The sequence below is a fragment of the Pogona vitticeps genome, chromosome 4 (assembly GCF_051106095.1).
Source record: "Pogona vitticeps strain Pit_001003342236 chromosome 4, PviZW2.1, whole genome shotgun sequence".
Classification (NCBI taxonomy): domain Eukaryota; kingdom Metazoa; phylum Chordata; class Lepidosauria; order Squamata; family Agamidae; genus Pogona; species Pogona vitticeps.
In genome coordinates, this window is record NC_135786.1 from 238,959,860 (window position 1) to 238,982,482 (window position 22,623).

Here is a 22,623-nt window from a genome sequence, read left to right on the forward strand (position 1 = left end):
AGCACCGCACCCTAGAGTTGGACACGACTGGACTAAATGTCATGGGGAACCTTTACCTTTACCACATCGTTGATTATGACGTCCTTGAAAGTGCAGGGGCGGGTTCGGACAGCTCACCCCTAAGGCCAGAAAAAGCCACGAACCTGTAGTTAGAGCTGAAGACACATTCACATTGAGGATATCTTTCCGTGCTGGTGAAATTAGAGGAATCCTTTGCATAAAATTTGAAGCCCAGCCACCCATAAAGAAAGTAATTTAATTTGCATAATCCTAGACATGAAAGAAATTGCCTGCTGTGGCACTCAGATGCTTGCGTTGGTTAAGGACTTTCCTCTTCTCGCCTATAACGTCTGTTTCTGGATTCACGAAGGTCAGCTGACCTGAGTAACTGGGATATAGGCCCTTCTTTCAGAATCACTTCCTGTATCTTTGTTCTTCCCTTGGCGCGCTCTGCTTCACACCTCTAGTCGTATTCCCACCAGGTGACTTAAATGTGGTGTTCGGAAATCTCTTGTTAAAGCATTCGTTGGTTAGCCTTGCGGCTGGTGGGTTGGGCTGCTGTGTTACCAGCTGTGTCCCTTTTTTGTATTTCAGATCATTGAGCAACTGGAGTTGTCTTTCCCTTTACGGTAAGTAGGAAAGGACCCTTTCCGTTTCCGGGCTCTCCTGTTCTGGAATAGCTCCCTTCGCGGTGCTAAGGAGCAGTCCGTTTCCTGCCTCATTGTGTGGCTATCTTTGTGCGTCGACTCACATGGAAAGGGGAGCCAAGACCAGGAAGGGTGTGGACAGACTGGTAAAGAGTCAAAAGGCTCGTTCAAGGATGACCAAATGGCTCTTACACGCATCGTTCTGTCCTGGTAGACCTGGGGGGGGGAGAGGGGGCCGTCCAGCTCCTTGTTCCTTTTTCTAGAGGAGACCACCCCGCACCTCTGGGGAGGCCACAATGGGGTCTGAAGCCCACCCTGCGTGCCACCGCCTCCCAAAAAACCACACTTTGGTTTTTTGGGAGGTTGGGGAAAATTAATCTGTTAACGCTTGTTCACTGAAATTTTCAACAGTAAATTTCAGGATTTGTTATTTGTAATCATTAATTTTATCTTTGAGGGATGCCTGCCACTTCCCGTTGCCTTAATTCATTACTAAACATTTCTAACAAGTTTAAATGATTTTAATAATAGATCAACTTGACGAATTAAATCTGATGCATCAATATAAATAAAATAAAATAAAAATCTCCCCCGTTTTGCCGTTCTTTTAAGAATGCATTGTCCACATGCATCCATGCCATTTAATGAGCACTTAATGCCAATTCGTTAACTAGTTGTTACTGCACACTTAACTGACTACTCAAAACTTCTCAGTGTTTTAACACTCACATACTGTTTTTCTTTCATGGTTTTTTCCCAGCATATTAGAGAAAGTACTCAGGTTTCCAAGCTCATCTAGGGACTGGTGATCGGGGTAGGCTGCCTCTGATGATGGAGGTTCTGCACCGCCATTAAACCTAAGAACTCGACACCATTCTTCTCCAGAATTTTTCTGATTCCCAGGTTGTACATCTAAGTTGAATGCAAGTGTTACAAAGACAGAGCAAGGAAATTCCGTGACCATGGGAACGCTGTAGGCATATCTTTCTGGGAGGTTTCATTTCAATTCTGCCCTAAGTTCATGTATGGATTTAACAAACAGGCAGGAAAGAGATGGCTGGAGATACAAGTAGATTTTTATATTTTTTTTAATTGTGTATTTTTCTCCCTTTGACTGTCTTCTCAGAAACGTGGACCGGCCAGAACTCTGCCAAATCACGTTGTACGACTTCCAGAAGTTCTTGCAATATGATCAGAAGGTATTCTTCAAAAGGAAGAGTATTTATTTTGCCACGAGGGTCTGAAGAATGAGGCTGGGGGGAGGTTGTCTGGCGTAGACTGAGACAATAGAGATGGCTTCCATCAGAAGCATCTACTGTATGGGGGGGGGAAGGCTTTTAGTCACTGAAGACTGGTTGATTCAGCAATTGAGACTTTTGGGTCAAACCGTAAACCCTGCCTGCTGAGAGGGTGTTTTTCACACATTCATAGGATTGGAAATCATCTAATCCACACACACCCTCCTTGATCAGATTAGGATTTGGAATGCAGGCTGCCATGTTCTTGATAGAAAGCTGTCCAGCTCCTGTTTTGGCGTGTAGGAGGTTGGCTTTCTCGTAGCGCCTCTTGTAAACGTCTTGGTTATTATTATTTCGAAGACCTTCAGCAGAAGAGCTGAACTCATAAAGCCTTGCATTCTTCCTCCTTTAAATTTGCAAATGGCAGCTAGTCTACCTCCTCTTCTGAGAGGACTGCCCCATCATCTTGCGGCACCTTTCGCCTGCAACGATCAAGGACTAAGTTATTTACAGGCGGTGTGCGACTCCTGCCTCAATGCCACTGAGCTTCTTGCTGATCGTGTAGAATCCGTATGTGAGTGGACACTGAAGAAACCGAAAGACTGGTTCCCACGGCCCATTTCCTCCTGGACTAGCAAGGAGAATGGCTGGAAAAGTCCCAAATCTTTCCACAGGTCCAGAGGGAGCTGGGACATTGCCTTGGCAAACCAGAGAAATGACCTCCCCACCTCTTGAGTTCATTCAACCGCAGCATTTATTGTCAGCGTAGGAAGAGACCTCTGGGTAGTTTGGGCGGCATATAAATTGAATAAATAAATAAATAAATAAATAAGATTTAATTCGAAGCCCCCCCTCCCACGGTGCAGTGCGGAGTGGGGAGCTTCCTTATAACACTGCACTCTACCCTTTTCCCACAGGAGCCGTGGGCGAGCGACATTGGCAAAGTCCGTGAGTACATGTGCCTCTACTTACGGGATCTTTTCAATGATACGACGGAGCCATTCTTCCAGTTGGACGAGGTGGGTGACGTGGGCGGCCGGGCACCCATCCTTCCCCATTCAAGCTGAGCCTCAGGTGTACCTGCTCAGGCACAGACTTGCCCGCAACTCCTCGGCGCTGTCACCTCCGACACCTTCCACTAGAGTAATACAGCCATTCCAGCACTGTAGAGTCGGAAACGGTCCTGAAAGATTTGATTTTTACTTTATTTTATTCTCCCAATAAGGAGACCGGCACCTTGGCGGCTCACAATATTAAAAAGAATAATATTTAAAACATAAGTTAAACATTTTTTTAAAAAAAGCAATTAAACTCTATGCTAATTAAAATACAGTTGAATAATTGTAAGCAAGTGAACATTAAAAACCATCTGGACTTTAAAAAAGGCATCCAGGGGTTCCCATCGGGATGGTTTGAAGCCGGCCTGAGCCGTTGGGTCTTCCTGGAGTTCAGTCGGCCGGTCCCTTTTCTCTCATCGAAATCCATCAGTTGGGCTCCGTCCCTTTAGAGCAGCATAAAACGTTCTTGCGCCGTTTCTCCTGGGTCACCCCTTCAGATATGGGAAGGTGGGTCTCCTGCCACCTCCCGGGCTCCTTCGCTCCAGGCGTGAGCCACCGCTGACTTGAAAAATGCTTGCTTACGGTGGAGTAATAAGTCCGCCTCATCGGGAGCAGCTGAAGGAACCATTCTCCCCAAGAGCAGCTGAGTGACCGGAGTCCCTGGGGGAGCGGGTCCCGGCTCACAGAGGGCTTCTGCTGGAGGAAAAGAGGGACCCGGGAGATGATCCCTGCGGATTCCTTGTTTTCCCTCCAGCTCCTTGGAACTCCGCTCTAAGCGTTGGGAGAGGCCCCTCCAAGAGAGGACTGTGGAGGCCAGGTGGGCCCCGGGTGGAAAGAGCCTCCCTCATTGCTTCCGGTTGGCGGGGGGGCCCCTGCTTGGATTGCAGCCCCTCCCTTGAGCAGAAGAGGACCATCCCTTGGAGAGAACGAGAGAGAGAGAGAGAGAGAGAAGGGCCACCCTTGGCCCGGCCCCTTCTCCACCCTCTGATTCTGGAGGGTTCTGCACAGCCATCGCGGGCCGAAACTCGACCGGTGATGCTCTCCACCGTGAAGTTCTTCTTTCTTTGAAAGCCAGGGTGCGGCAGAGCAGCTTCGGGAGGAGGGGGGGGGGTTCTGTGCTTGGCCACTCGTTGGGCAGGATGCAAACAGAGAGAAAGACGCTTGGCACTGCCACGCCGTCCCAGCTGAGCTGGTAGCAAAATAGTTATCGGTTGCCTAGAAGGCCCGCCCGGTGCCATCCTGCGGCCATACAACCACCTCCACCTCTGGAAACTCAAATCCCTCCCCCCCCCCCACGTCCTAGTTCTCTAACTGGCTTTTCTCCCCCGTAACTCCCCACAGTTTGTGAGCTTTCTGTTCTCCAAAGAAAACATGGCCATGGACTCCAAGTGTGACCGAGTGGTGCCGGAGGAGATGAACTACCCCCTGTCGCATTACTGGATCTCTTCCTCCCATAACACGTAAGCTTTTTTTTTTTCCCCTGGGCCTTTGGGGGCTGCGGACGGTGGAAGAGGGGGCCCCTCGAGGCCCGCTGAGCCCCCGTTGCAAGCCAAAGGCCTTTTTGACCCCTAAGCCAAGACCTCTTCAGCTCCCTATAGCGACCCACGTGGGACTGTGGCGTAGAGTGGAGCGATGTTCTCAAATCTCGGGCGATGCGTAGTTGATGGGGTGCCACCGACGGGATTGTTAAGAGGTTTCATTCTGTTTTCCAGCCCAGGTCAATCCGGGTTACTGTAGTAGTGAGGTTGCTTGACTGCAGCTGTGCCTCTCTGGACACCGTCTTTGACACATGTTGGGCGTGTGGCTTTTTCGTCATCCGCATAGCCGGAAGCCCTCCTCCACCCCCACCCCACCCCACCCCCATTTCCAACCCTGGTCTTTCCTCTTCCTCTTCAGGTACCTCACGGGAGACCAGTTCTCCAGCGAATCCTCCCTGGAAGCCTACGCCCGCTGTCTCCGGATGGGTTGCCGCTGCATAGAACGTGAGTCGGGACTTTTGGGGTGAGGAGTTCCACCCGTCCGTCTGAGCTGCGGGATCATGAATGTCCCCCCCAACCCAAAGGCATTTTGAAACCCACTCTTTGACGTCCTGCGTAACGTTCTCTTTTTGTCACTCTGGAGTCACTCTGGGCATCCTTTGAGCCGCTGCTCAGGCCGGACGTAAACCCAAATGAGGTCCATCATTGTTCCAAAGTAGGCAGTCAACATGATAGGATGTGTGGACTTAGGGGAAGGGGCCTTCAGCTGCGTCAGACCCTCTGGGCCAGTGTTGGCAACTGTGGCTAGTGGAGGGTGGGGGCACAATGATTTCTGCCCTCCGTCGGCAGATCATTGGTGTTTCCTGGTTGGGGGGGGGGGGTTGTGTCCCTCAGTTTGAAGGCAAACCTGGTCTGACTCCTCCCGGCTTCCCAAATCAGGTCTCTGGTGTGGGAGTTCTCAGCTTTTAGGGTCTGTGTAGAAGTGTGACATGCAGAAAGGATTCTCTCCACCATCTTTGGGGATCTTTCTCCCCTCTCTCCATCCTGCCGTGCTGGAGAAAAAATGAAAATATCTCTCTTAAGGGGGGGCCTTACCATCGGCAGTTTCTATTGTGTTGAAGTATCTTGGGGTGGGTGAGAATCTTCTCTCTGTCGAATCACAATCCCCCCCTTTGAATTTCAAAACAAACTAGTCCGCCAGTTGAAGCTTCACTTTCCCCTTCGTCCCCTGAAATCTGTTCGTCGTTAATCCTTCTTCTCCCCCCCCCAGTGGATTGTTGGGATGGGCCAGACGACCTGCCGATCATCTACCACGGCCACACGCTCACCTCCAAAATCAAGTTCTTGGATGTGCTGCACACCATCAAGGAGCATGCCTTCACCACCTCTGAGTAAGTGATGCCGTCCCAGCCGGTCCTTATGTTTCTCTCTCTCTTTCTGTCTCTCTCTCTCTCCCCCCCCCCCCTTTCTCTCTCAGTCTCTCCTGAGTGGGTGGATTGTGTGGTGCCTTGTCTCAGGAACGGTGCAAACCTGCCTGTACAACATTGTTTATAGGGACCTTCATGAACACGTTGCTGTGTAGGGTGTGGAGCATGTGATGAAACACAGCAGGGTGTTCTCTGTGGCTCTGGAGGAGCATCCAGGCAGACTCTTCCTGTGCTTCACTGTGTTCCTGCTGCATCGAAGCAGAAGTGCAGGAAACCAGCAAAAAAGGGTGGCTCCAGAACAGGGCTAACTTTTGCCTCTGCTGTCCCAGGTCAGTGAAGCTGAGAGCAACGCCATCTGGAGGCCAGACTCCCATTAGGAGCCTGGGCTCTAAGCTGGAAGGGTCACAGCTGAGACACCAGACGGAGAGGCATCGGCCCTGCTTCAAGGCATCTACTGGGCAGCAAGGGCAGCTGAAGGGGATCCTGGTCGTGGAGGCAGTGGCGGTGGCACTCCAGCTGAATTTTGTTAGGACTGCGCAGAAGGTGGCCATGGTAAACCCCTGCTGAACTTTCCTTACATTGAAAACACTATGATGAGAGAGCCCAAAAATGAAACACAACAATCCCAGGTCGAAAAGCACTCTGTCAGCTACAGGAGAAGAGCAAAGGACAAATACGAATAGCTATGTCACTAATGACACAACTAGATTTAAGCCGAAAGGACATCTAGTGGCTGATGTGCATAGAAGTGAAAGGGAAGTCCAGTACTGTACTGCACCGAACATGCAGCTGGAAGATGGAATGTGAGAAATAGGAATCAAGGTAAACAGGAAACCGTAAAGCAAGAAATGGAATGTATCATCAATCCAAATGGAGACGGCAGCCAAGAAATCAGGAGAAGACTGAGACTCGGAAGGGCAGCAACGAAGAAACTAGAAAAGATCATCAAGTGTAAGGATTTGTGGCTAGAGACCAAGACTAAGGACATCCAGACTTGCCTTTCCAATCACCCTGTACAGATGTGAAAGATGGACAGTTAAGAAAGCTGCGAGAGAGAAAAATGATTTGTTCGAAATGTGGGGCTGGAGGAGAGCTTTGCACATACCCTGGACGGCCAGAAAGACGAACCAGTGGGTCCTAGATCAGATCAAGCCTGAGCTGTCTTTGGAGGCAAAAATGTTGAAACCGAGGCTGTCCTCCTTTGGACACCTCCTGAGAAGGCAGGATTCTTTGAAAAAGACAGTAATGCTAGGAAAAGCTGAAGGGAGCAGGAAAAGAAAAAGACCCAATACGAGGTGGACAGACGCCCTAAAGGAAGCCACAGCCTTGAGTCTACAAGAGCTGGGCCATTGAGGACAGGGCATTTGGCGGTCACTCATCCATAGGGTCACCCTAAGTTGTAGGTGGCTTCATGGCACAACGGAACCACAGAAACATCTCTATATAACTCATGGTGGGAGTAGAGCAGGCAGGCATACTGAACTGCCTAATTTTCACCCCACCTCTGGCATGTAAGCCCCCCTTAGAGCACAAAGGTGTTTTCTTCAATGGTGTAAAGTGCCAGGTATATGAAGGGGAGTCCAACATCTGCTCCCCACCATCTTTTCCCCCCTCTAGGTATCCCATCATCCTCTCCATCGAAGACCACTGCAGCGTCGTCCAGCAAAGGAACATGGCCTCGCACTTCAAGAAGGTCTTTGGAGACATGCTGCTTACCAAGCCGGTGGACATCAATGCTGACCAGCTGCCCTCCCCGGCCCAACTCAAAAAGAAAATCCTCATCAAGGTAAGTGTGTGTGTGCGTGTGTGTGCGTGTGTGTGTGTGTGTGTGTGTGTGTGTGTGTGTGCTCACCTTCCCACTGAGGCCTTTCCCTTACCCACATCAAGTGAAGTGGCGTTTACACCCCGTTCAGCCCATGTGGTTCCCTTGGCTTTTCTTCAAGCCCCCTCCTCCTTTCGGCAAGCTTTCCCCCATCCCACCTTTGTGGCCACGTATGTACATCACATATATTGTTCCTTTAGAGGCAGGCTAGTTCCTGCCACCGGTGGTTCTTGACAGGCTCCCCCCCCATCCCTTTTTTTTTTAAATTCTCATTTAAAGTCTGTCCTCCCACAAGGATCTGGAAGCAGGATTTCGACCTGACAGAAATCCCAGGAGGGAGATCAGAGTAAGGGAGGGTCTCCAGAACTCACCCAGCCATGGTCCTCTGAGTTGATTTTCCTTCATGGTTTCCCACCCTTACTCCTGCTTACTCTGCCGCATCGGCCCAGGGGTCTTCCCTCTCTGGCTGCATCTTGGGCATCTCAGGGATGACAGCCTGGCCCACAGGCAACAATTGCATGTTTACCTAGTCCTGGGTCCTTTAGCTAGCTCTCTCTGTGTGTGTTTTAAGGAATTTCATAAAAACAAAGCAGAGAACCCAACCCAGATCTGCATAAACAGCTCACAGATTTACAGTTGTGTCCATACATGTTTAATGTGAAAATAGTTTGAACGTCTGACGGCCATATCCTGTACCGTGTTCGTTGGGGAAAGCAAGAGATCAACTCAAATCAAGTTCATCTTAAAACCAGTTCGTTTCTATCGTACCTTGTTGTAAATAAGGTTAGCTTTGTTTGAGTTGATCTCCTGCCTTCCCGGACGAAGATGGCGCTGGATAGAGCCGTCGAAAGATTGGATGGTTTTAACCCTAATCTTGTGCGGATGCAATTGGAGACCTGTGTGGTGCTTATGCGGAATTTTCATTGTAAAAGATGGAGATCTCTAAAACCTAGATCTGCTCAAGAAGGCTGAGGGTCAGAGTTGGCCGGCCTGGCTGCATTCCTCTTTAAAAAAATTTCCCGTGTTTTCCTCTTCGCTTCCGCTCACAGCACAAGAAGCTGGTTGAAGGGAACCTTTACGAAGAAGTCTCCCTGGCCAGTTACTCTGAAAATGACATCAGCAATTCTCTCAAGAACGGCATCCTGTACCTGGAGGATCCCATTGACCACGTGAGGTTTTCCTTTCAGACCTTTGGCTTGTGTGCGTGCTTGTTTGCGTTTAAGACTCTTAAGGCTTAGATCGGTGGTTCCCAGTATTGAGTCACCCCCGATGTTCTTGCACAGCGACTCTCAGAAACCCCCCGGGGCAGCACAGCGGGTGGGGTCAAGGCTTCGGGGAATTGCAGTCTGAGAACAATCTCGGGGGTGACCCATGGTTGGGAACCCCTGGCTTAGATGGACCGTGTGGGCAGGAGAGACGCCCATCATCCCCCCCCCAGAACAGTTGGTCTGACCTTTGACTTGTAAATGACATCCAGGAGATAATCTGAGGCTGGAAGGGTGCCAGAGCAAGGAAGGGAACCCCTTTGTTAACGCCAGGCCTTTGACTCTTGACTCTTGAAAAGCAAACACTGGATGCCTCTGTTGTTGGAGAAACTGGGTTGGCGCGAAGAGGGTGGAGCACAATGTCTCTCTGTATGTAGCTACCATAAGGGTGGGATCCCTGAACCGTATGGGACGGGGATCAACCCGATGTCTGGACCTTTGGGGGGGGAATGGCTATCTAGAGTGTAGGTTTCCATGGATGTCTCACGATTTGGATTCCTGCCTTGAGCAGGGGGTTGGACTCGATGGCCTTAGATTCTAGGGTTCTATGATCTGCCGGTCCTAAGAGCCCCGGGCCTGGAATGAACTGAAAAGCAGGAGGTGATTAGAGATGCAAAAATAGGGCAAAGTTGTAGGGTGGGGGGAGGCTCAGCTTGTCTGGGGTGCTTGCTTGGTCCAGAAAGGCTGGAGTTTCTTCATATCGGGGGTGGGAGGAATATCACCCTCCTGCGCCATCCAGTCAGTTCTGACTCCTGATGACTCTTTCCAAAGTTTCCCAACTCGAGAACACTCAGAAGGACATTCCCTTCTTCAGGGGAGGCCCAGGGACCACCGTGCAGCCGGCCCAAGGCCACCCAGGCTGGCTCTTCTCCCCTGGAGATACACAGCAAGGAAAATCGAACTCCCAGCCTCGGGCTCTGCAGCCAGGGACCTGAACCCCTGAGCGATCCAGACAGCTGGGAAGTCTATAGGCAGGGAAACAGACCCGGTGGGGACGCGGTCTCTCTCTTTCCAGCTGTCCCCTGTCCTTTAGAAGCTAGCCAGCTGAGCACGTCCTTTCATGGTAGAATCCAGAGCTTCTGCCCTCTCTTTTTCTAGCGATTGGCATTTCCGCATGCCTTGTCTGCCACGGAAACCTCTTGTCCTTCTGCCCCTCCATTTGTGTTGACCCTTTTCCCCCCCTCCTCTGGCAGACGTGGAGCCCGCACTATTTTGTTCTGACAAGCAACAAGATCTATTACTCCGAGGAGACCTCCCGCTATCAATCCAACGAGGATGAGGAAGAGACCGAACAGAAAGAGGTGCACCTCTTTTCCTGAGGGGTGGGAAGAGGGTTGCGGGGCGAGGTGGGGAGGAGGGAGACTCCTTGTCTTGCTGGAATCTTGCCGGTGGGGAAGCCAAGGATTTTGCTACTCGTGCTTATTTGTATTGGGGGGGGGGAGAAGTCTTCCTTGTGCAAAGGGAGGTTGCAGAGATTTTGAGATGAAAGCCAGCTAGGCTGCACGCAGTCTTGAGCGGTCCTGGGAAAAAAAGAGGCAGACGTTGAAATAAGACGCATAAGCTGTGGGAACGGTCCTGAAGTTTTTTGGGGAAAGAAGAAAAGTTGTAAGAAACGATGGCCGGTTGCATCCTAAAGTATCTCTTCTGGGTTTCTGTCCCCCCCCCTTCCTGGTGAGGTTTTAGGAGTTGAACAACAATGAGCTGCATTTCAGTGAGAAGTGGTTCCACGGCAAACTGGGTGGAGGCCGTGACGGACGCCAGATTGCGGAGAAGCTGCTGCTCGAGTACTGCACGGAGACCGGGGGCAAAGACGGCACGTTCCTGGTGCGGGAGAGCGAGACCTTTGTGGGCGACTACACCCTCTCCTTTTGGTAGGCCACTCGGGAGGGGAAACGTGCCTCTGTCCTGAACCATCAGACAGTCCCAGCTGAGGGACCCGTGGGATTCTGGGCTGCTTTTTAGTGTCCATACACGGGCAAGCACGCTTGTTGTTGTTTAGTCGTTAAGTCGTGTCCGACTCTTCGTGACCCCATGGACCAGAGCACGCCAGGCCCTCCTGTCTTCCACTGCCTCCCGGAGTTGGGTCAAATTCACATTGGTCGCTTCAATGACACTGTCCATCCATTTCCTCCTCTGTCGTCCCCTTCTCCTCTTGCCTTCATTCTTTCCCAACATCAGGTTCTCTTTCAGGGAGTCTTCTCTTCTCTTATGAGGTGGCCAAAGTATTGGAGCCTCAGCTTCAGCATCTGTCCTTCCAGGGAGCACTCAGCCTTGATTTCCTTCAGAATGCATAGGTTTGATCTCCTTGCAGTCCAGGGGACTCTCAAGAGTCTCCTCCAGCACCACAATTCAAAAGCATCATTTCATCGGTGGTCAGCCTTCTTTATGGTCCAGCTCTCACTTCCATACATCACTACAAGAAAAACCATAGCTTTGACTATGAGGACCTTTGTCAGCAAGGTGATGTCTCTGCTTTTTAAGATGCTGTCTAGGTTTGTCATCGCTTTCCTCCCAAGAAGCAGGCGTCTTTTAATTTCGTGGCTGCTGTCCCCATCTGCAGTGATCATGGAGCCCAAGAGCATGCTTGAGAGACCCTTGAAACAAGGGCTGTACATTAAACCGAGGAAATAAGAAATAAAATGAAGCTCAGACATCCTCTGTGGGGAGCTCTTGATCTTTAAAAGAACCCAAGTATAAGCAAGCAGGAGAACTCCCTTGCCACGTGGCTTTGTGGAGCCGGGACTATTGTCAGGCAGAATGTCCTTGTTTGATGTAAAAGGGCCACCTGCAAATATTCTGCATCCCCTAGAAGGGGTCACTTGAATGGCAGGAAGATTTCCCCCTTGTTAAAGGGTGGAGCATCACGGTTTCCATAGGATACGGATGCAGGCAACCATTTTACCTTGAGAGAATCTGGGGCCTGGGTGTGCTTTGAAATACATTAGCACTTCCTGTGGGAAGGGGATTTCCCCACAACTTCCTACTAAGGAAGAGAGGAGAATTTTGTCTGAAATCCAGTAAAGCTTTGGAGCAAGCGATGGGGCAAATGGGCTCACCCCGTGTGACAAGTTTTCATGTGGTTGAGGTGTGCCTTTATGTGTCTTTATTTGCAGCCAAGGACGACTGAGGATATACAGTGGTGCCTCGCTTGACGGTGTTAATTCGTCCCAGTGAAATCGCTGTAGAGCGAAAACGTCATCAAACGAAATTAAAAAAAACCCCATTGAAATGCATTGAAAACCGTTCAGTGCGTTCCAATGGGCTGAATACCTTCTCGTCCAGCAAAGATCCTCCATACAGCGGCCATTTTCTGGTGCCTGTTAAGCGAAAAATCAGTCCTAAAAACAACGGGCCATTTTCTTCAGCCGGTGGCCATTTTGAAACCCAACAATCAGCTGTTTGCTGATCATTGTAAAGCGAAAATCGGTTCCCGAAGCAGGGAACCAATCATCGCACAGCGAAAAAACCCCATTTAAACCATCATTTAAACTTCAACGTTAAGCAGATTCGTCATAAAGTGGGTAATCGTCCAGCGGGGCACAACTGTATAATAAAAACCAGGTTGATGAGGGATTGGTTAAATTTATGCAGAACACTGAAGGGGGGGATCCTTTAGATTAGCAAATAGCTAGATCTAGGGTTTTGTGCGTAAAATCCTCTTCACCCTGCCGTCTTAATAGACCACTGGTTCTTAACCTTGGGTTACTCAGGGGTTTTGGACTGCAACTCCCAGAAGCCTTCACCACCAACTGTGCTGGCTGGGGTTTCTGGGAGTTGCAATTCAAAAACATCCGAGTAACAAAGGTTAAGAACCATTGTAATAGACAAAAGGGTCAATAATCAGTTGGTGGACACGGAGGCTAAACGGAGTTGCGTATCATTTCCTTCCCAAGCGATCAGGAAGAGATGAATGAGGGAAATGGAGAAAGCTTTGTCTCACTGCGTTGTCAGCTTATTTTCCTGTACTGTATTTATTGTGCGTGCTGGAATTGGCCAGCAGGCCAGGATTCTGGACCACCAACGCAGGCAGAATCCAGCCGTTGGAGCTGGTCCCGAACAGTCAGCGCAGAGCCCCTTGCTTCTCCAGGCCACGGGGAGTCATCTTGTAAGCCGCCCAGAGTAGTTCTGTGGCCCTAAGGGGAGTGGAGTACACACTGAATAAATAAATAATTAGTAAAATAAATAAATTTCTCAAAATTGTTGGAAACAAGAAAGTATGTGTCTTCCTGCCTCAGCAGCAATCTCATTAGGGGTTTATTTATTTAAAATGTCTTTACCTCGCCTTTTCCCTTAAAAAGAACTCAAGGTGGCTTACATCATCAAAAGGCAGTATTTCAGCTCACCACAGGGAGGATACCAATACTAGAAGGTAAAGGTAAAGGTTCCCCTTGACAATTTTTTTGTCCAGTCGTGTCCGACTCTAGGGGGCGGTGCTCATCCCCGTTTCCAAGCCATAGAGCCAGCGTTTCGTCCGAAGACAATCTTCCGTGGTCACATGGCCAGTGCGACTTAGACATGGAACGCTGTTACCTTCCCACCGAGGTGGTCCCTATTGATCTACTCGCATTTGCATGCTTTCGAACCGCTAGGTTGGTGGGAGCTGGGACAAGTGACGGGCGCTCATTCCGTCGCGTGGATTCGATCTTACGACTGCTTGGTCTTCTGACCCTGCAGCACAGGCTTCTGCGGTTTAGCCTGCAGCACCACCACGTCCCTCTCCCCCAATACTAGAAAGGATCAAACAAATGTCACACTAGAAAGCATAAGCAACGCCCAAACACATGGAGAGCAATAAAATATTGCCATCCATGTAGAAACCTCTTTCAGACAGTTCATCACTAAGGAAAAGCATGACTAAAGAGAAAGGTCTCCGCCTGCCTTTAGAAGGACAGCCAAGACGGGGCCGAGCTGGCTTCCAGTGGCAGGGAGTTCCAGAGTCTCTGAGAGCAGCCCCAGAGAAGGCCCTCCTCTCCCGCGTCCCCCACCAAAGACACATCTGTGAAAGTGGCGGGACTGAGAGAAAGCCCCCCCCCGGATACTCTTAACACCTGAACAAGCTCCTCAAAGGAGATGCCATCCAGAACCCCCCCCCCCAGAAGCACTAATGTCCTTGTTAGCAAACCCAAGAAAGTGGCGTCCATGAGAGTAGGGGGTGCAAACCGAAGCCTATGGGGTGGGGAGGAAGGTTTCCCCACGGCTGTCTTTGGGATGAGTGGACAACCCTCTGCCGCCCTCCGAGCGTCCCTCGACCTTTCTCCGCAGGCGCTCCGGCCGCGTCCAGCATTGCCGCATCCATTCCCGGCAAGAGGCCGGCACCACCAAGTTCTACCTGACGGACAACCTGGTCTTTGACAGCCTCTACAGCCTCATCTGCCACTACCGGGAGGTGCCGCTGCGCTGCAACGAGTTCGAGATGCGTCTGACAGACCCAGTGCCCCAGCCCAACGCCCACGAGAGCAAGGAGTGAGAATCGCAGACCCCCCCTCCCTCCTCTGGAGAGGCATCCAAGCCTCCTCCTCCTTGGTGTCCGAGTCTGGTGGAGGTTGAGGAGGGGGGAAAACGGATGGCCATCAATGTCTCCCCAGGGCTGTGCCAAACCGGAGGTTCCCTCGGGTTCAGGGAAGCGGGGGCGATGGGGAAGGGAGAGGCCTGGACTTCATGCTGTCAGGCATGGGCTGAAGCTGAGCTTAGACCTTAGCTTGTATAAGATCTTGCTCCAAAAGAGGTTTGGCTTTTAAATAGCATCCCTCCATTTTTAAAAAAAGAAACGCGCAGCGGAGGATGCGCAAAAGGGTCACCCAGAGGCGCCCACCAAGTGGCCTTCGCGATCTGGACCCTTGTTGAGGGTGTGCATGGTGTGGGTTTGTGTAGAACGGGAGAGTGCGCCGGGTTACGAGGGCTCCAGACTCCTCCCCGAGTGGCTCCCCGGGAGGGAGTGAACCCCTCGCGGCTCTCCCGCCGTCTCTCACCGCCTCTCCTCTGCCCACCAGGTGGTACCACGCCGACCTGACCCGGCTGCAGGCGGAGCACATGCTCATGAGGGTGCCCCGCGACGGAGCCTTCCTGGTGCGCAAGCGCAGCGAGCCCAACTCCTACGCCATCTCTTTCCGGTGAGTCGGGGGCAACGCTTGCTCGGCCCCTTGCCCCGCCTGGGCAGGTGGGCAGCCTGTGGGGCTGGAAGGTGGCCAGAAAGGGAAGGGCTGAAAACATCCCATCCCTCCCAGCCCTTCTCTGGCCCAAACGGTTCCCCTCCCCACGCAAACCCTTTGCAGCGGTGGTGAGTTCCCCCCCCCCAAAAAAAAGGGCAGTGTGGACAAGAATGGTCAATCAGTAAAATAATAAAATTAAAGCCAAGTGCTGGATTTGAGAGGCAGCTCACGGGCCCACGAGAACAAGGAGCGAGACGCCCCACCTTCCCTTCCCCTTAAACTATCCTAGCCTTGAAGGCGCCGCTTGTCTTTGTCCCGTTTTGTCTTGTTCCTTTGGACTTTGCACGGGCAAACGCGGCTGCCTCTTCGAAAATGGCACCTTTCAAAGAGGAGCCACGGAGGTCGTGTTACATCCGCTTGTGTTTTGCACGTCCTTCGATGCACAGAAAATCATGATCTCACGGTTCTGGAGACTGGTTCGGAAAAGGAATTTCCGCGGGGGAGGTGTAGGTTTTGACAATGCCTTTGAGATTTGGGGAGAACGAAAAAGAAAGCCTTTCCCTCTGAATGCCCTTCGCCCTGTTGTCCCCCTTTGGCCGGTGGTGTCTGGACCGGGAGTGGATGGCCGTGCTGAGCCGTGCCCCACGCACACGAGAGGGACCGCCATTGGCACCGTTGGGGGTATCCCCATTGGGGCCTCGATCTTGATGCTCGCTGGCCCTTTTGGCTCAACACCATCACTTCTACTTCTCTAGCTGCGTGCTTGCGGGGGGCTCTGCCTCTCTGAGCTGGTTTTCCGGGCTCTGTTTTGGGCTGCAGGGCCGAGGGCAAGATCAAGCACTGCCGGATCCAGCAGGAAGGGCGGCTCTTCATGCTGGGCAGCTCGGCGGAGTTCGAGAGCCTCCTGGACTTGGTCAGTTACTATGAGAAGCACCCGCTCTACCGCAAGATGAAGTTGCGCTACCCCATCAACGAGGAGACCCTGGAAAAGATGGGGACGGCGGTGAGTGGTGGCCGCCGGGCCAGATCCTGGAGGGCCAAAGAGGGCCCAAGGGTTTGGGAAGGAGGGGGATAGACAGATCCAGAGCTTAGTCTGATGGCCACCAAGAATCTCCCCCCCCCCCCCCCCAAAAAAAAGGAGCCATGCCACGTTCTAGAAGGAGATCAAGAGTCATGTCAATCCGGGGCTGGATTCCATGAACGTCTTGCATTTTTTACCTCTTTTATTGCCTCTCTCTAAAAATCCTGGCCAAATAGATAAACAGAATTGCCTGAGTTTTTGCAACCACGGGAACCTTTCCGACAGGGATCAGGGCCCACCGGCAGTTCTGAGAGAGCAGGATGAGGAAGGCACGCCCGGAATCAGAAGCCTGGGGCCCAGAGCCGACTGAGCTTCCGCGGAGCTGAAAGTTCTGCCGAGGAACGTGTCACGCAGAATGACAACGTTTCCCGGGAGCCTTTGCTTTTGAAAATGGCGAACGCCAGGAAGAAGGCTCACCCTTGCTTGGCACAACCACAGCCCTCGCACGAGCAGGCACGATCTCATGTCTCACACAGGTGGAGGGACTTTCCCTCCAGCAGAAATAAACTCAGCAAGATCCTGGTCCTAGGTCAGAATGGGTAGAGAGTTAACGGTGTTAAGCTGATTGCGCAGAGTCTCCTCCAGGGAAAAGGGCTACCGAAAAATCTCCTAGATGGTGTCTCTCCACAAACGCATTTTTTTCCGTCCTGGTGAGCCTGCCCAGTTCCTGGCACCGTTGCCTATTCTGCCTTCCTTCCTTCCTTGCTCGCTTCCCAAAGGGGTGCTCATCGGGGCAAGGCCCTGATTCTCCCTATGGGGCTACGCTCTCTAAAAGACCGAGCCTGGGGGAAATGCTGTGGGAATACTCGTGACGGATAAGGGCTCAGGATGTCGTTTTGCACGCCCGCCTAGTGTTGTCTGTTCTAACTCGGTAGTCCCAAGAGAGTTACACCATGTGTACAAAGGAGGGAGCCCTGTCACTTTGGGGCTCACCCCGTCTCCTGCTCTCCGAGTCCAGAGACCTTCCCCCTGCCTGACGGGGTCCTCATTTGTACCCCCAGCATCCCCTGACCAGCAAGAGGAAGCGGAGGGAAGGAAGGAAGGGGCCGTGGGGCGTGTGTTTGGTGGCAGTCACGGCTGCGCGTCGCCTTCACGTGGAATGCAGCGGCTCTTCCTTCAGATTCAACATGTGAGATGTGATGTTCTTCTCCCGTTTCCTCGCAGGAATTGGACTACGGGGCGTTATACGAGGTGCGGACCCCTCATTTCTACGTGGAAGCCAACAAGATGCCGATGGCCCGGGTAAGTGAGAAAGGACCCCGGAGATTCATTTACTTCTGTGCTTATTTCCTGCTCTCTCAGTACAGTGGTGTCTCGCATTACGACATTAATTCGTTCCAGCAACCCGTTTAATACGTTCCAAAGGGCTGTAAACTCACCGTCTAGCGAAGATCCTCCATAGGGCGGCCATTTTCGCTGCCTGTGCAGCGAGGAATCCGTCCCAGAAAACAGTGCGGCGCCATTTTGAAACCGCCGATCAGCTGTTGGAAAATTGTCATTTTGCGAAGAATCGTTTCCTGAAGCACGGAACCGATCATCGCAAAGCAAAATTCCCCCATAGGAAACATCGTATTGCGATCGCAAAAGCGATCACAAAAAGTTCGTTGTAATGCGGTTTCGTCGTTAAATGGGGCAATTGTAAAGTGAGGCACCACTGTATCTCGATTAAACAGTAATTAAGGAAGTACAGCAGCACAGGTTGTATTTCACTTCATGAAGCTTAGCTTAACAAAGAGAAGACTGAGGGGAGACAGGATAGCCGTCTTCTAAGATCTGAAGTGTTGCCCCAGGGAAGAGGGCATCAATTGATTGCGCCTGGGCGTAGGACGAGAACCCATGGGTGGAAACTTCTCCAAGGGAGATCCAACCTGGAAATAAGGAGGGATTTTGTGACGGTGAGAACCAAGAAGCAGTGGAACAGCTGGCCTCCCGATGTGGCGGGTGCCTCATGGCTGGAGGTTTTCAAGAAAAGATGGGACAGCCATCCGTCCGAGATGGGAGGTGGTCTCCTGCCTTGGACCTGATGGGGTTGGACTAGAAGACCTCCCAGGTCCCTTCCAACCCTATGATGATTCTATGATTCTGTGACAGGTAAAATAATCTAAATAGAAAGAGGCATTTGCCATGTTTTTCTGTTTGAACAGCCATGAGGCAGCGTTTCCCAGCGATTCCACTTCTGTCAGCCGGAATGTTTTTTAAAAAAAACACTGTTCTCATATTAAGCACTCCACCCACACCCTAATCTTTATGGGTTTTGTGAGATAATAATTTTAGTTTAACATTAGGGTGATCACAGACCTCTGCTCTAGACGTATATTATGACTGAAAAAGTGTGTGTCATGCATGCTGGAGAAGCAAGGGGAGAGAAGACAGGCCAATAAGGCGTCCTCTTTGCTACTTCACTTTTGGGTTCCTGTTTTTGGTTTTTTTTCCTCCTCTACAGTCGTAAAGTGAAAATTTACTTGGAAATAAACTGAAGTAGCTTATGTTCATTACTTTGGTTATGAGCGTTTTCTACATTGATCTCCTGCCTTTTTTCCCCCGTCCCCACTTGACCTTCATAACAGCCCTGTGAGGTAGGACAGACCATGACCGGCCCAAGATGGCCAGGTGGGAATGAGAGCCCGGGCCTTCCGGCTCCTCATGCAGGATTCTTACTACTAAAGCCACACTGACACTCATTTCTGCTCTGAGTGTGGGAAAATAAAAAATAAAAATAGGGATTCAGCTGTTTTTAAAATCAGCATTTATATGTTTCCAAGGATTAACAAAGACCCGAGACCCAAATATTCTTCATGAACCTTAGCCTAGATGTGTGCGAAAGAAGTTATTTCCCTTTAGATCTCTGAATGTTTGGCCTCTGTATTTTCTGGAAAAGGCAGACAGATTCACTGCTTTCATGACAGGAAACCTGACCCCTTACGGGTTGAGAGAGAGAGGTTGACCAGACGGATTCTCTGATCCGTGGCTTCCCTGCAGCGGGGTGCCATGGGGAGATTTTTGCAGGCTCTCCCCCCTCCAGGACGTCGGCTGGGCTCACCTGTAATCGAGACGAGGGGGTTCCCCAACCCGAGATGTCCCGTGACTTTCCTCCAGAAACAAACTTTCTGAATTCTTTTCAAACCCGGATCCTGGAAACAAGGAAAGCATCCGGCAGAACCATCGAAAGATCGGGCGGGGTTCCACCTGCACTCCTTTCGTTCTCCCCGTGCACAGGCCGTGGGTTCTCCAGGCGCTTTAATTTCCTCAGTTTTATTTTCTTTATGTAAACCTGAGAGGCAACCTATTGCTTTTTTTCCCCGTAGTGCACGGTGAAAGCCTTGTACGACTACAAAGCCCAGCGGGAAGACGAGCTGTCCTTCTGCAAACAAGCCATCATTCACAACGTCGACAAGCAGGACGGGGGCTGGTGAGTCTTCCTGGACTCCGGGGGCAGCTGCCCAAACGGGGGGTGGTGGTGGTGTCAACCCCCCCCCCCGTTAGACAGCAGCAGGCGCTCTTGGGAGCCATGCCCGTCTTCGTTTCGTATTTGTCATGGGTGTCTCCTTTAAAAGTATGGATAGGGAAAGGGGCTCTGCATTTTTCGAGACCTGCTCAGAAAGACCAGAGGAGAAGAGAATACTTCGTGTAGAGCCGTCCAATTGATTTCCTCTTACCTTTTCCTATTGCATAATAGAGAGGAAAATTGGCATTAAGTGGCATTTAAGAGCTCATTCTTCATGGATGCAGTTCTGAGCAAGAAACCATCAGAGGCGGAAGCAGCCAAAGGGAAGGAAGCCACTAATCTACACTGCGGGGGCAGGCGGGGCAGGCGGGGGGGGGATTCACTGAGCGGGACTTAGTTCGGAGTAAGCGGGAGTGAAGAACTGGGAGACCAGCGTTCCTGACGTCGGGGGAGCTGCCTGCAATATCTGCCGCCCCCAGGCACGGGTGAGAGACGTGTCTGGGAGAATTTCTGGCTTGCGCTCCCCGGCCTTTTTCAGGACTGGGACCCTGTTGCTACTGCTCCTGCTGCTTCAGGCCATCCCACCCCCTTCCATAACATCAGCCACCTGGCTGGGAGGGAGGGAGACCATAAAAGCCGGAAGCTTGTGCCAGGGCCCTCACAGACCAGCGTTCCTGACGTCGGGGGAGCTGCCTGCAATATCTGCCGTCCCCAGGCACGGGTGAGAGACGTGTCTGGGAGAATTTCTGGCTTGCGCTCCCCGGCCTTTTTCAGGACTGGGACCCTGTTGCTACTGCTCCTGCTGCTTCAGGCCATCCCACCCCCTTCCATAACATCAGCCACCTGGCTGGGAGGGAGGGAGACCATAAAAGCCGGAAGCTTGTGCCAGGGCCCTCATAGACCAGCGTTCCTGACGTCGGGGGAGCTGCCTGCAATATCTGCCGCCCCCAGGCACGGGTGAGAGACGTGTCTGGGAGAATTTCTGGCTTGCGCTCCCCGGCCTTTTTCAGGACTGGGACCCTGTTGCTACTGCTCCTGCTGCTTCAGGCCATCCCACCCCCTTCCATAACATCAGCCACCTGGCTGGGAGGGAGGGAGACCATAAAAGCCGGAAGCTTGTGCCAGGGCCCTCACAGACCAGCGTTCCTGACGTCGGAGGAGCTGCCTGCAATATCTGCCGTCCCCAGGCACGGGTGAGAGACGTGTCTGGGAGAATTTCTGGCTTGCGCTCCCCGGCCTTTTTCAGGACTGGGACCCTGTTGCTACTGCTCCTGCTGCTTCAGGCCATCCCACCCCCTTCCATAACATCAGCCACCTGGCTGGGAGGGAGGGAGACCATAAAAGCCGGAAGCTTGTGCCAGGGCCCTCATAGACCAGCGTTCCTGACGTCGGGGGAGTTGCCTGCAATATCTGCCGTCCCCAGGCACGGGTGAGAGACGTGTCTGGGAGAATTTCTGGCTTGCGCTCCCCTGCCTTTCAGGACCGAGACCCTGCTGCTGCTGGTGCTGCTGCTTTGGACAAACCCACCCCTTCCTCAACACCAGCCACCTGGCTGGGAGGGGAGAAGGGGCATTAGAAGGGTGTGTGGGTTTGTTCTTGTTTGTTTGTTTTAACTGTTAGTATTACTAATTGCCATCAGGTTGCATAGAGACCCACAGTGGACCTGATGGAACAGGAAGGGGGGAGGGCGTTGGAGGGGGCAGCCATTGAGGTGGTGCTGGGTAGGGGAAGGAATGGCGCGGGGGGTAGAACATGCCCGCGTAGGAGAAGAGAGGTTAGATATCTTACATCTATCCCCTCTTCTAGTCCTACCTCCAACCAGATGGTATCAGGCGACCATATCAGCAAACCCTCGAGCCACACGGTGCTGTTGATGAACGCCAGGTCAGTACAAAATAAAACTGCCCTCATCCATGATGTAATTCTGGATGAGGGTGCTGACCTGGCGTGCATTACTGAGACCTGGGTGGGAGAGGAAGGTGGTGTCCCCCTCTCCCAGCTGTGTCCTCCTGGGTACTCAGTCCAGCACCAGTGTCGCTCGGAGGGTCGGGGAGGGGGAGTTGCTATAGTCTATAGGAGTTCTATCTCCTTGACCAGGCTTCCTGTCCCTTTGAGAGGAGGTCTTGAGGGCCTGTATTGTATGTTGGGCTCACGAGACAGATTAGGGATTCTGTTGGTGTACCGCCCACCCTGCTGCGTACCAACAGTCTCCCTACCTGAGCTGACGGAGGCAGTCTCGGACCTGGTGTTGAGGACTCCCAGGCTGCTGGTGCTGGGGGACCTCAACATCCATGCTGAGGCTGCCTTGACCGGGGCGGCTCAGGACTTCATGGCCGCCATGACAACCATGGGACTGTCTCAATGTGTCATCGGCCCGACACATGAGAAGGGCCACACCTTGGACCTTGTTTTCACAACGGGACTGGAAGATGGTGGTTTGGATGTGGAGGGGCTGGTTGTGACCCCATTGTCATGGTCAGACCACTTCCTGGTCAAGTTTAGTCTATTAGCTTCTTCTTCCCTCTGCAAGGGTGGGGGATCTATTAAGATGATCCGCCCTCGGAGACTTATGGATCCAGATGGATTCCTGAATGCTCTGGGGGAGTATCCGTCTGATATGGTTGGCGCTCCTGTCGAAGCTCAGGTCACCCTATGGAATAGGGAGATGACCCGGGCGGTTGACACGATTGCGCCTAAGCGTCCTCTCCCTGCTCGCCGAGCCCAGACAGCTCCCTGGTATACTTCTGAACTGCGGGCGATGAAGCGAGAGGGGAGACGGCTAGAGCGCAGGTGGAGGAAGTCCCGCTGGGAATCTGATCGAACACGACTTAGAGCCCATTATCGGGCCTATTTCGTGGCAATACGGCTGGCGAAACGGCAATATTTCTCCAGCCGCATTGCTTCCTCAGAATGTCGTCCAGCAGAGCTGTTTCGGGTGGTCCGGGATCTTCTTCAACCGGGAAACCCGGTGGAGGTCCCGGACTGCTCATCAGCTCGCTGTGATGAGTTTGCT

At 52.0% G+C, this 22,623-nt stretch overlaps 1 protein-coding gene across 1 annotated transcript in view; it reads left to right on the forward strand.

Annotated features, from left to right (window-relative positions):
- The window catches only part of LOC110070157 (1-phosphatidylinositol 4,5-bisphosphate phosphodiesterase gamma-1), a 75,113-nt gene that overhangs the window by 38,905 nt on the left and 13,585 nt on the right, over positions 1–22,623 (forward strand). The window contains exons 7-21 of the mRNA XM_072999447.2: positions 595–629; positions 1,774–1,846; positions 2,803–2,904; positions 4,285–4,403; positions 4,840–4,925; positions 5,692–5,812; positions 7,466–7,634; positions 8,720–8,839; positions 10,129–10,236; positions 10,619–10,806; positions 14,198–14,398; positions 14,926–15,045; positions 15,904–16,087; positions 17,330–17,407; positions 19,471–19,574. Coding sequence (XP_072855548.2) covers positions 595–629; positions 1,774–1,846; positions 2,803–2,904; positions 4,285–4,403; positions 4,840–4,925; positions 5,692–5,812; positions 7,466–7,634; positions 8,720–8,839; positions 10,129–10,236; positions 10,619–10,806; positions 14,198–14,398; positions 14,926–15,045; positions 15,904–16,087; positions 17,330–17,407; positions 19,471–19,574 — 1,808 coding nt within the window. The remainder of the gene's footprint in view (positions 1–594; positions 630–1,773; positions 1,847–2,802; positions 2,905–4,284; positions 4,404–4,839; positions 4,926–5,691; positions 5,813–7,465; positions 7,635–8,719; positions 8,840–10,128; positions 10,237–10,618; positions 10,807–14,197; positions 14,399–14,925; positions 15,046–15,903; positions 16,088–17,329; positions 17,408–19,470; positions 19,575–22,623) is intronic.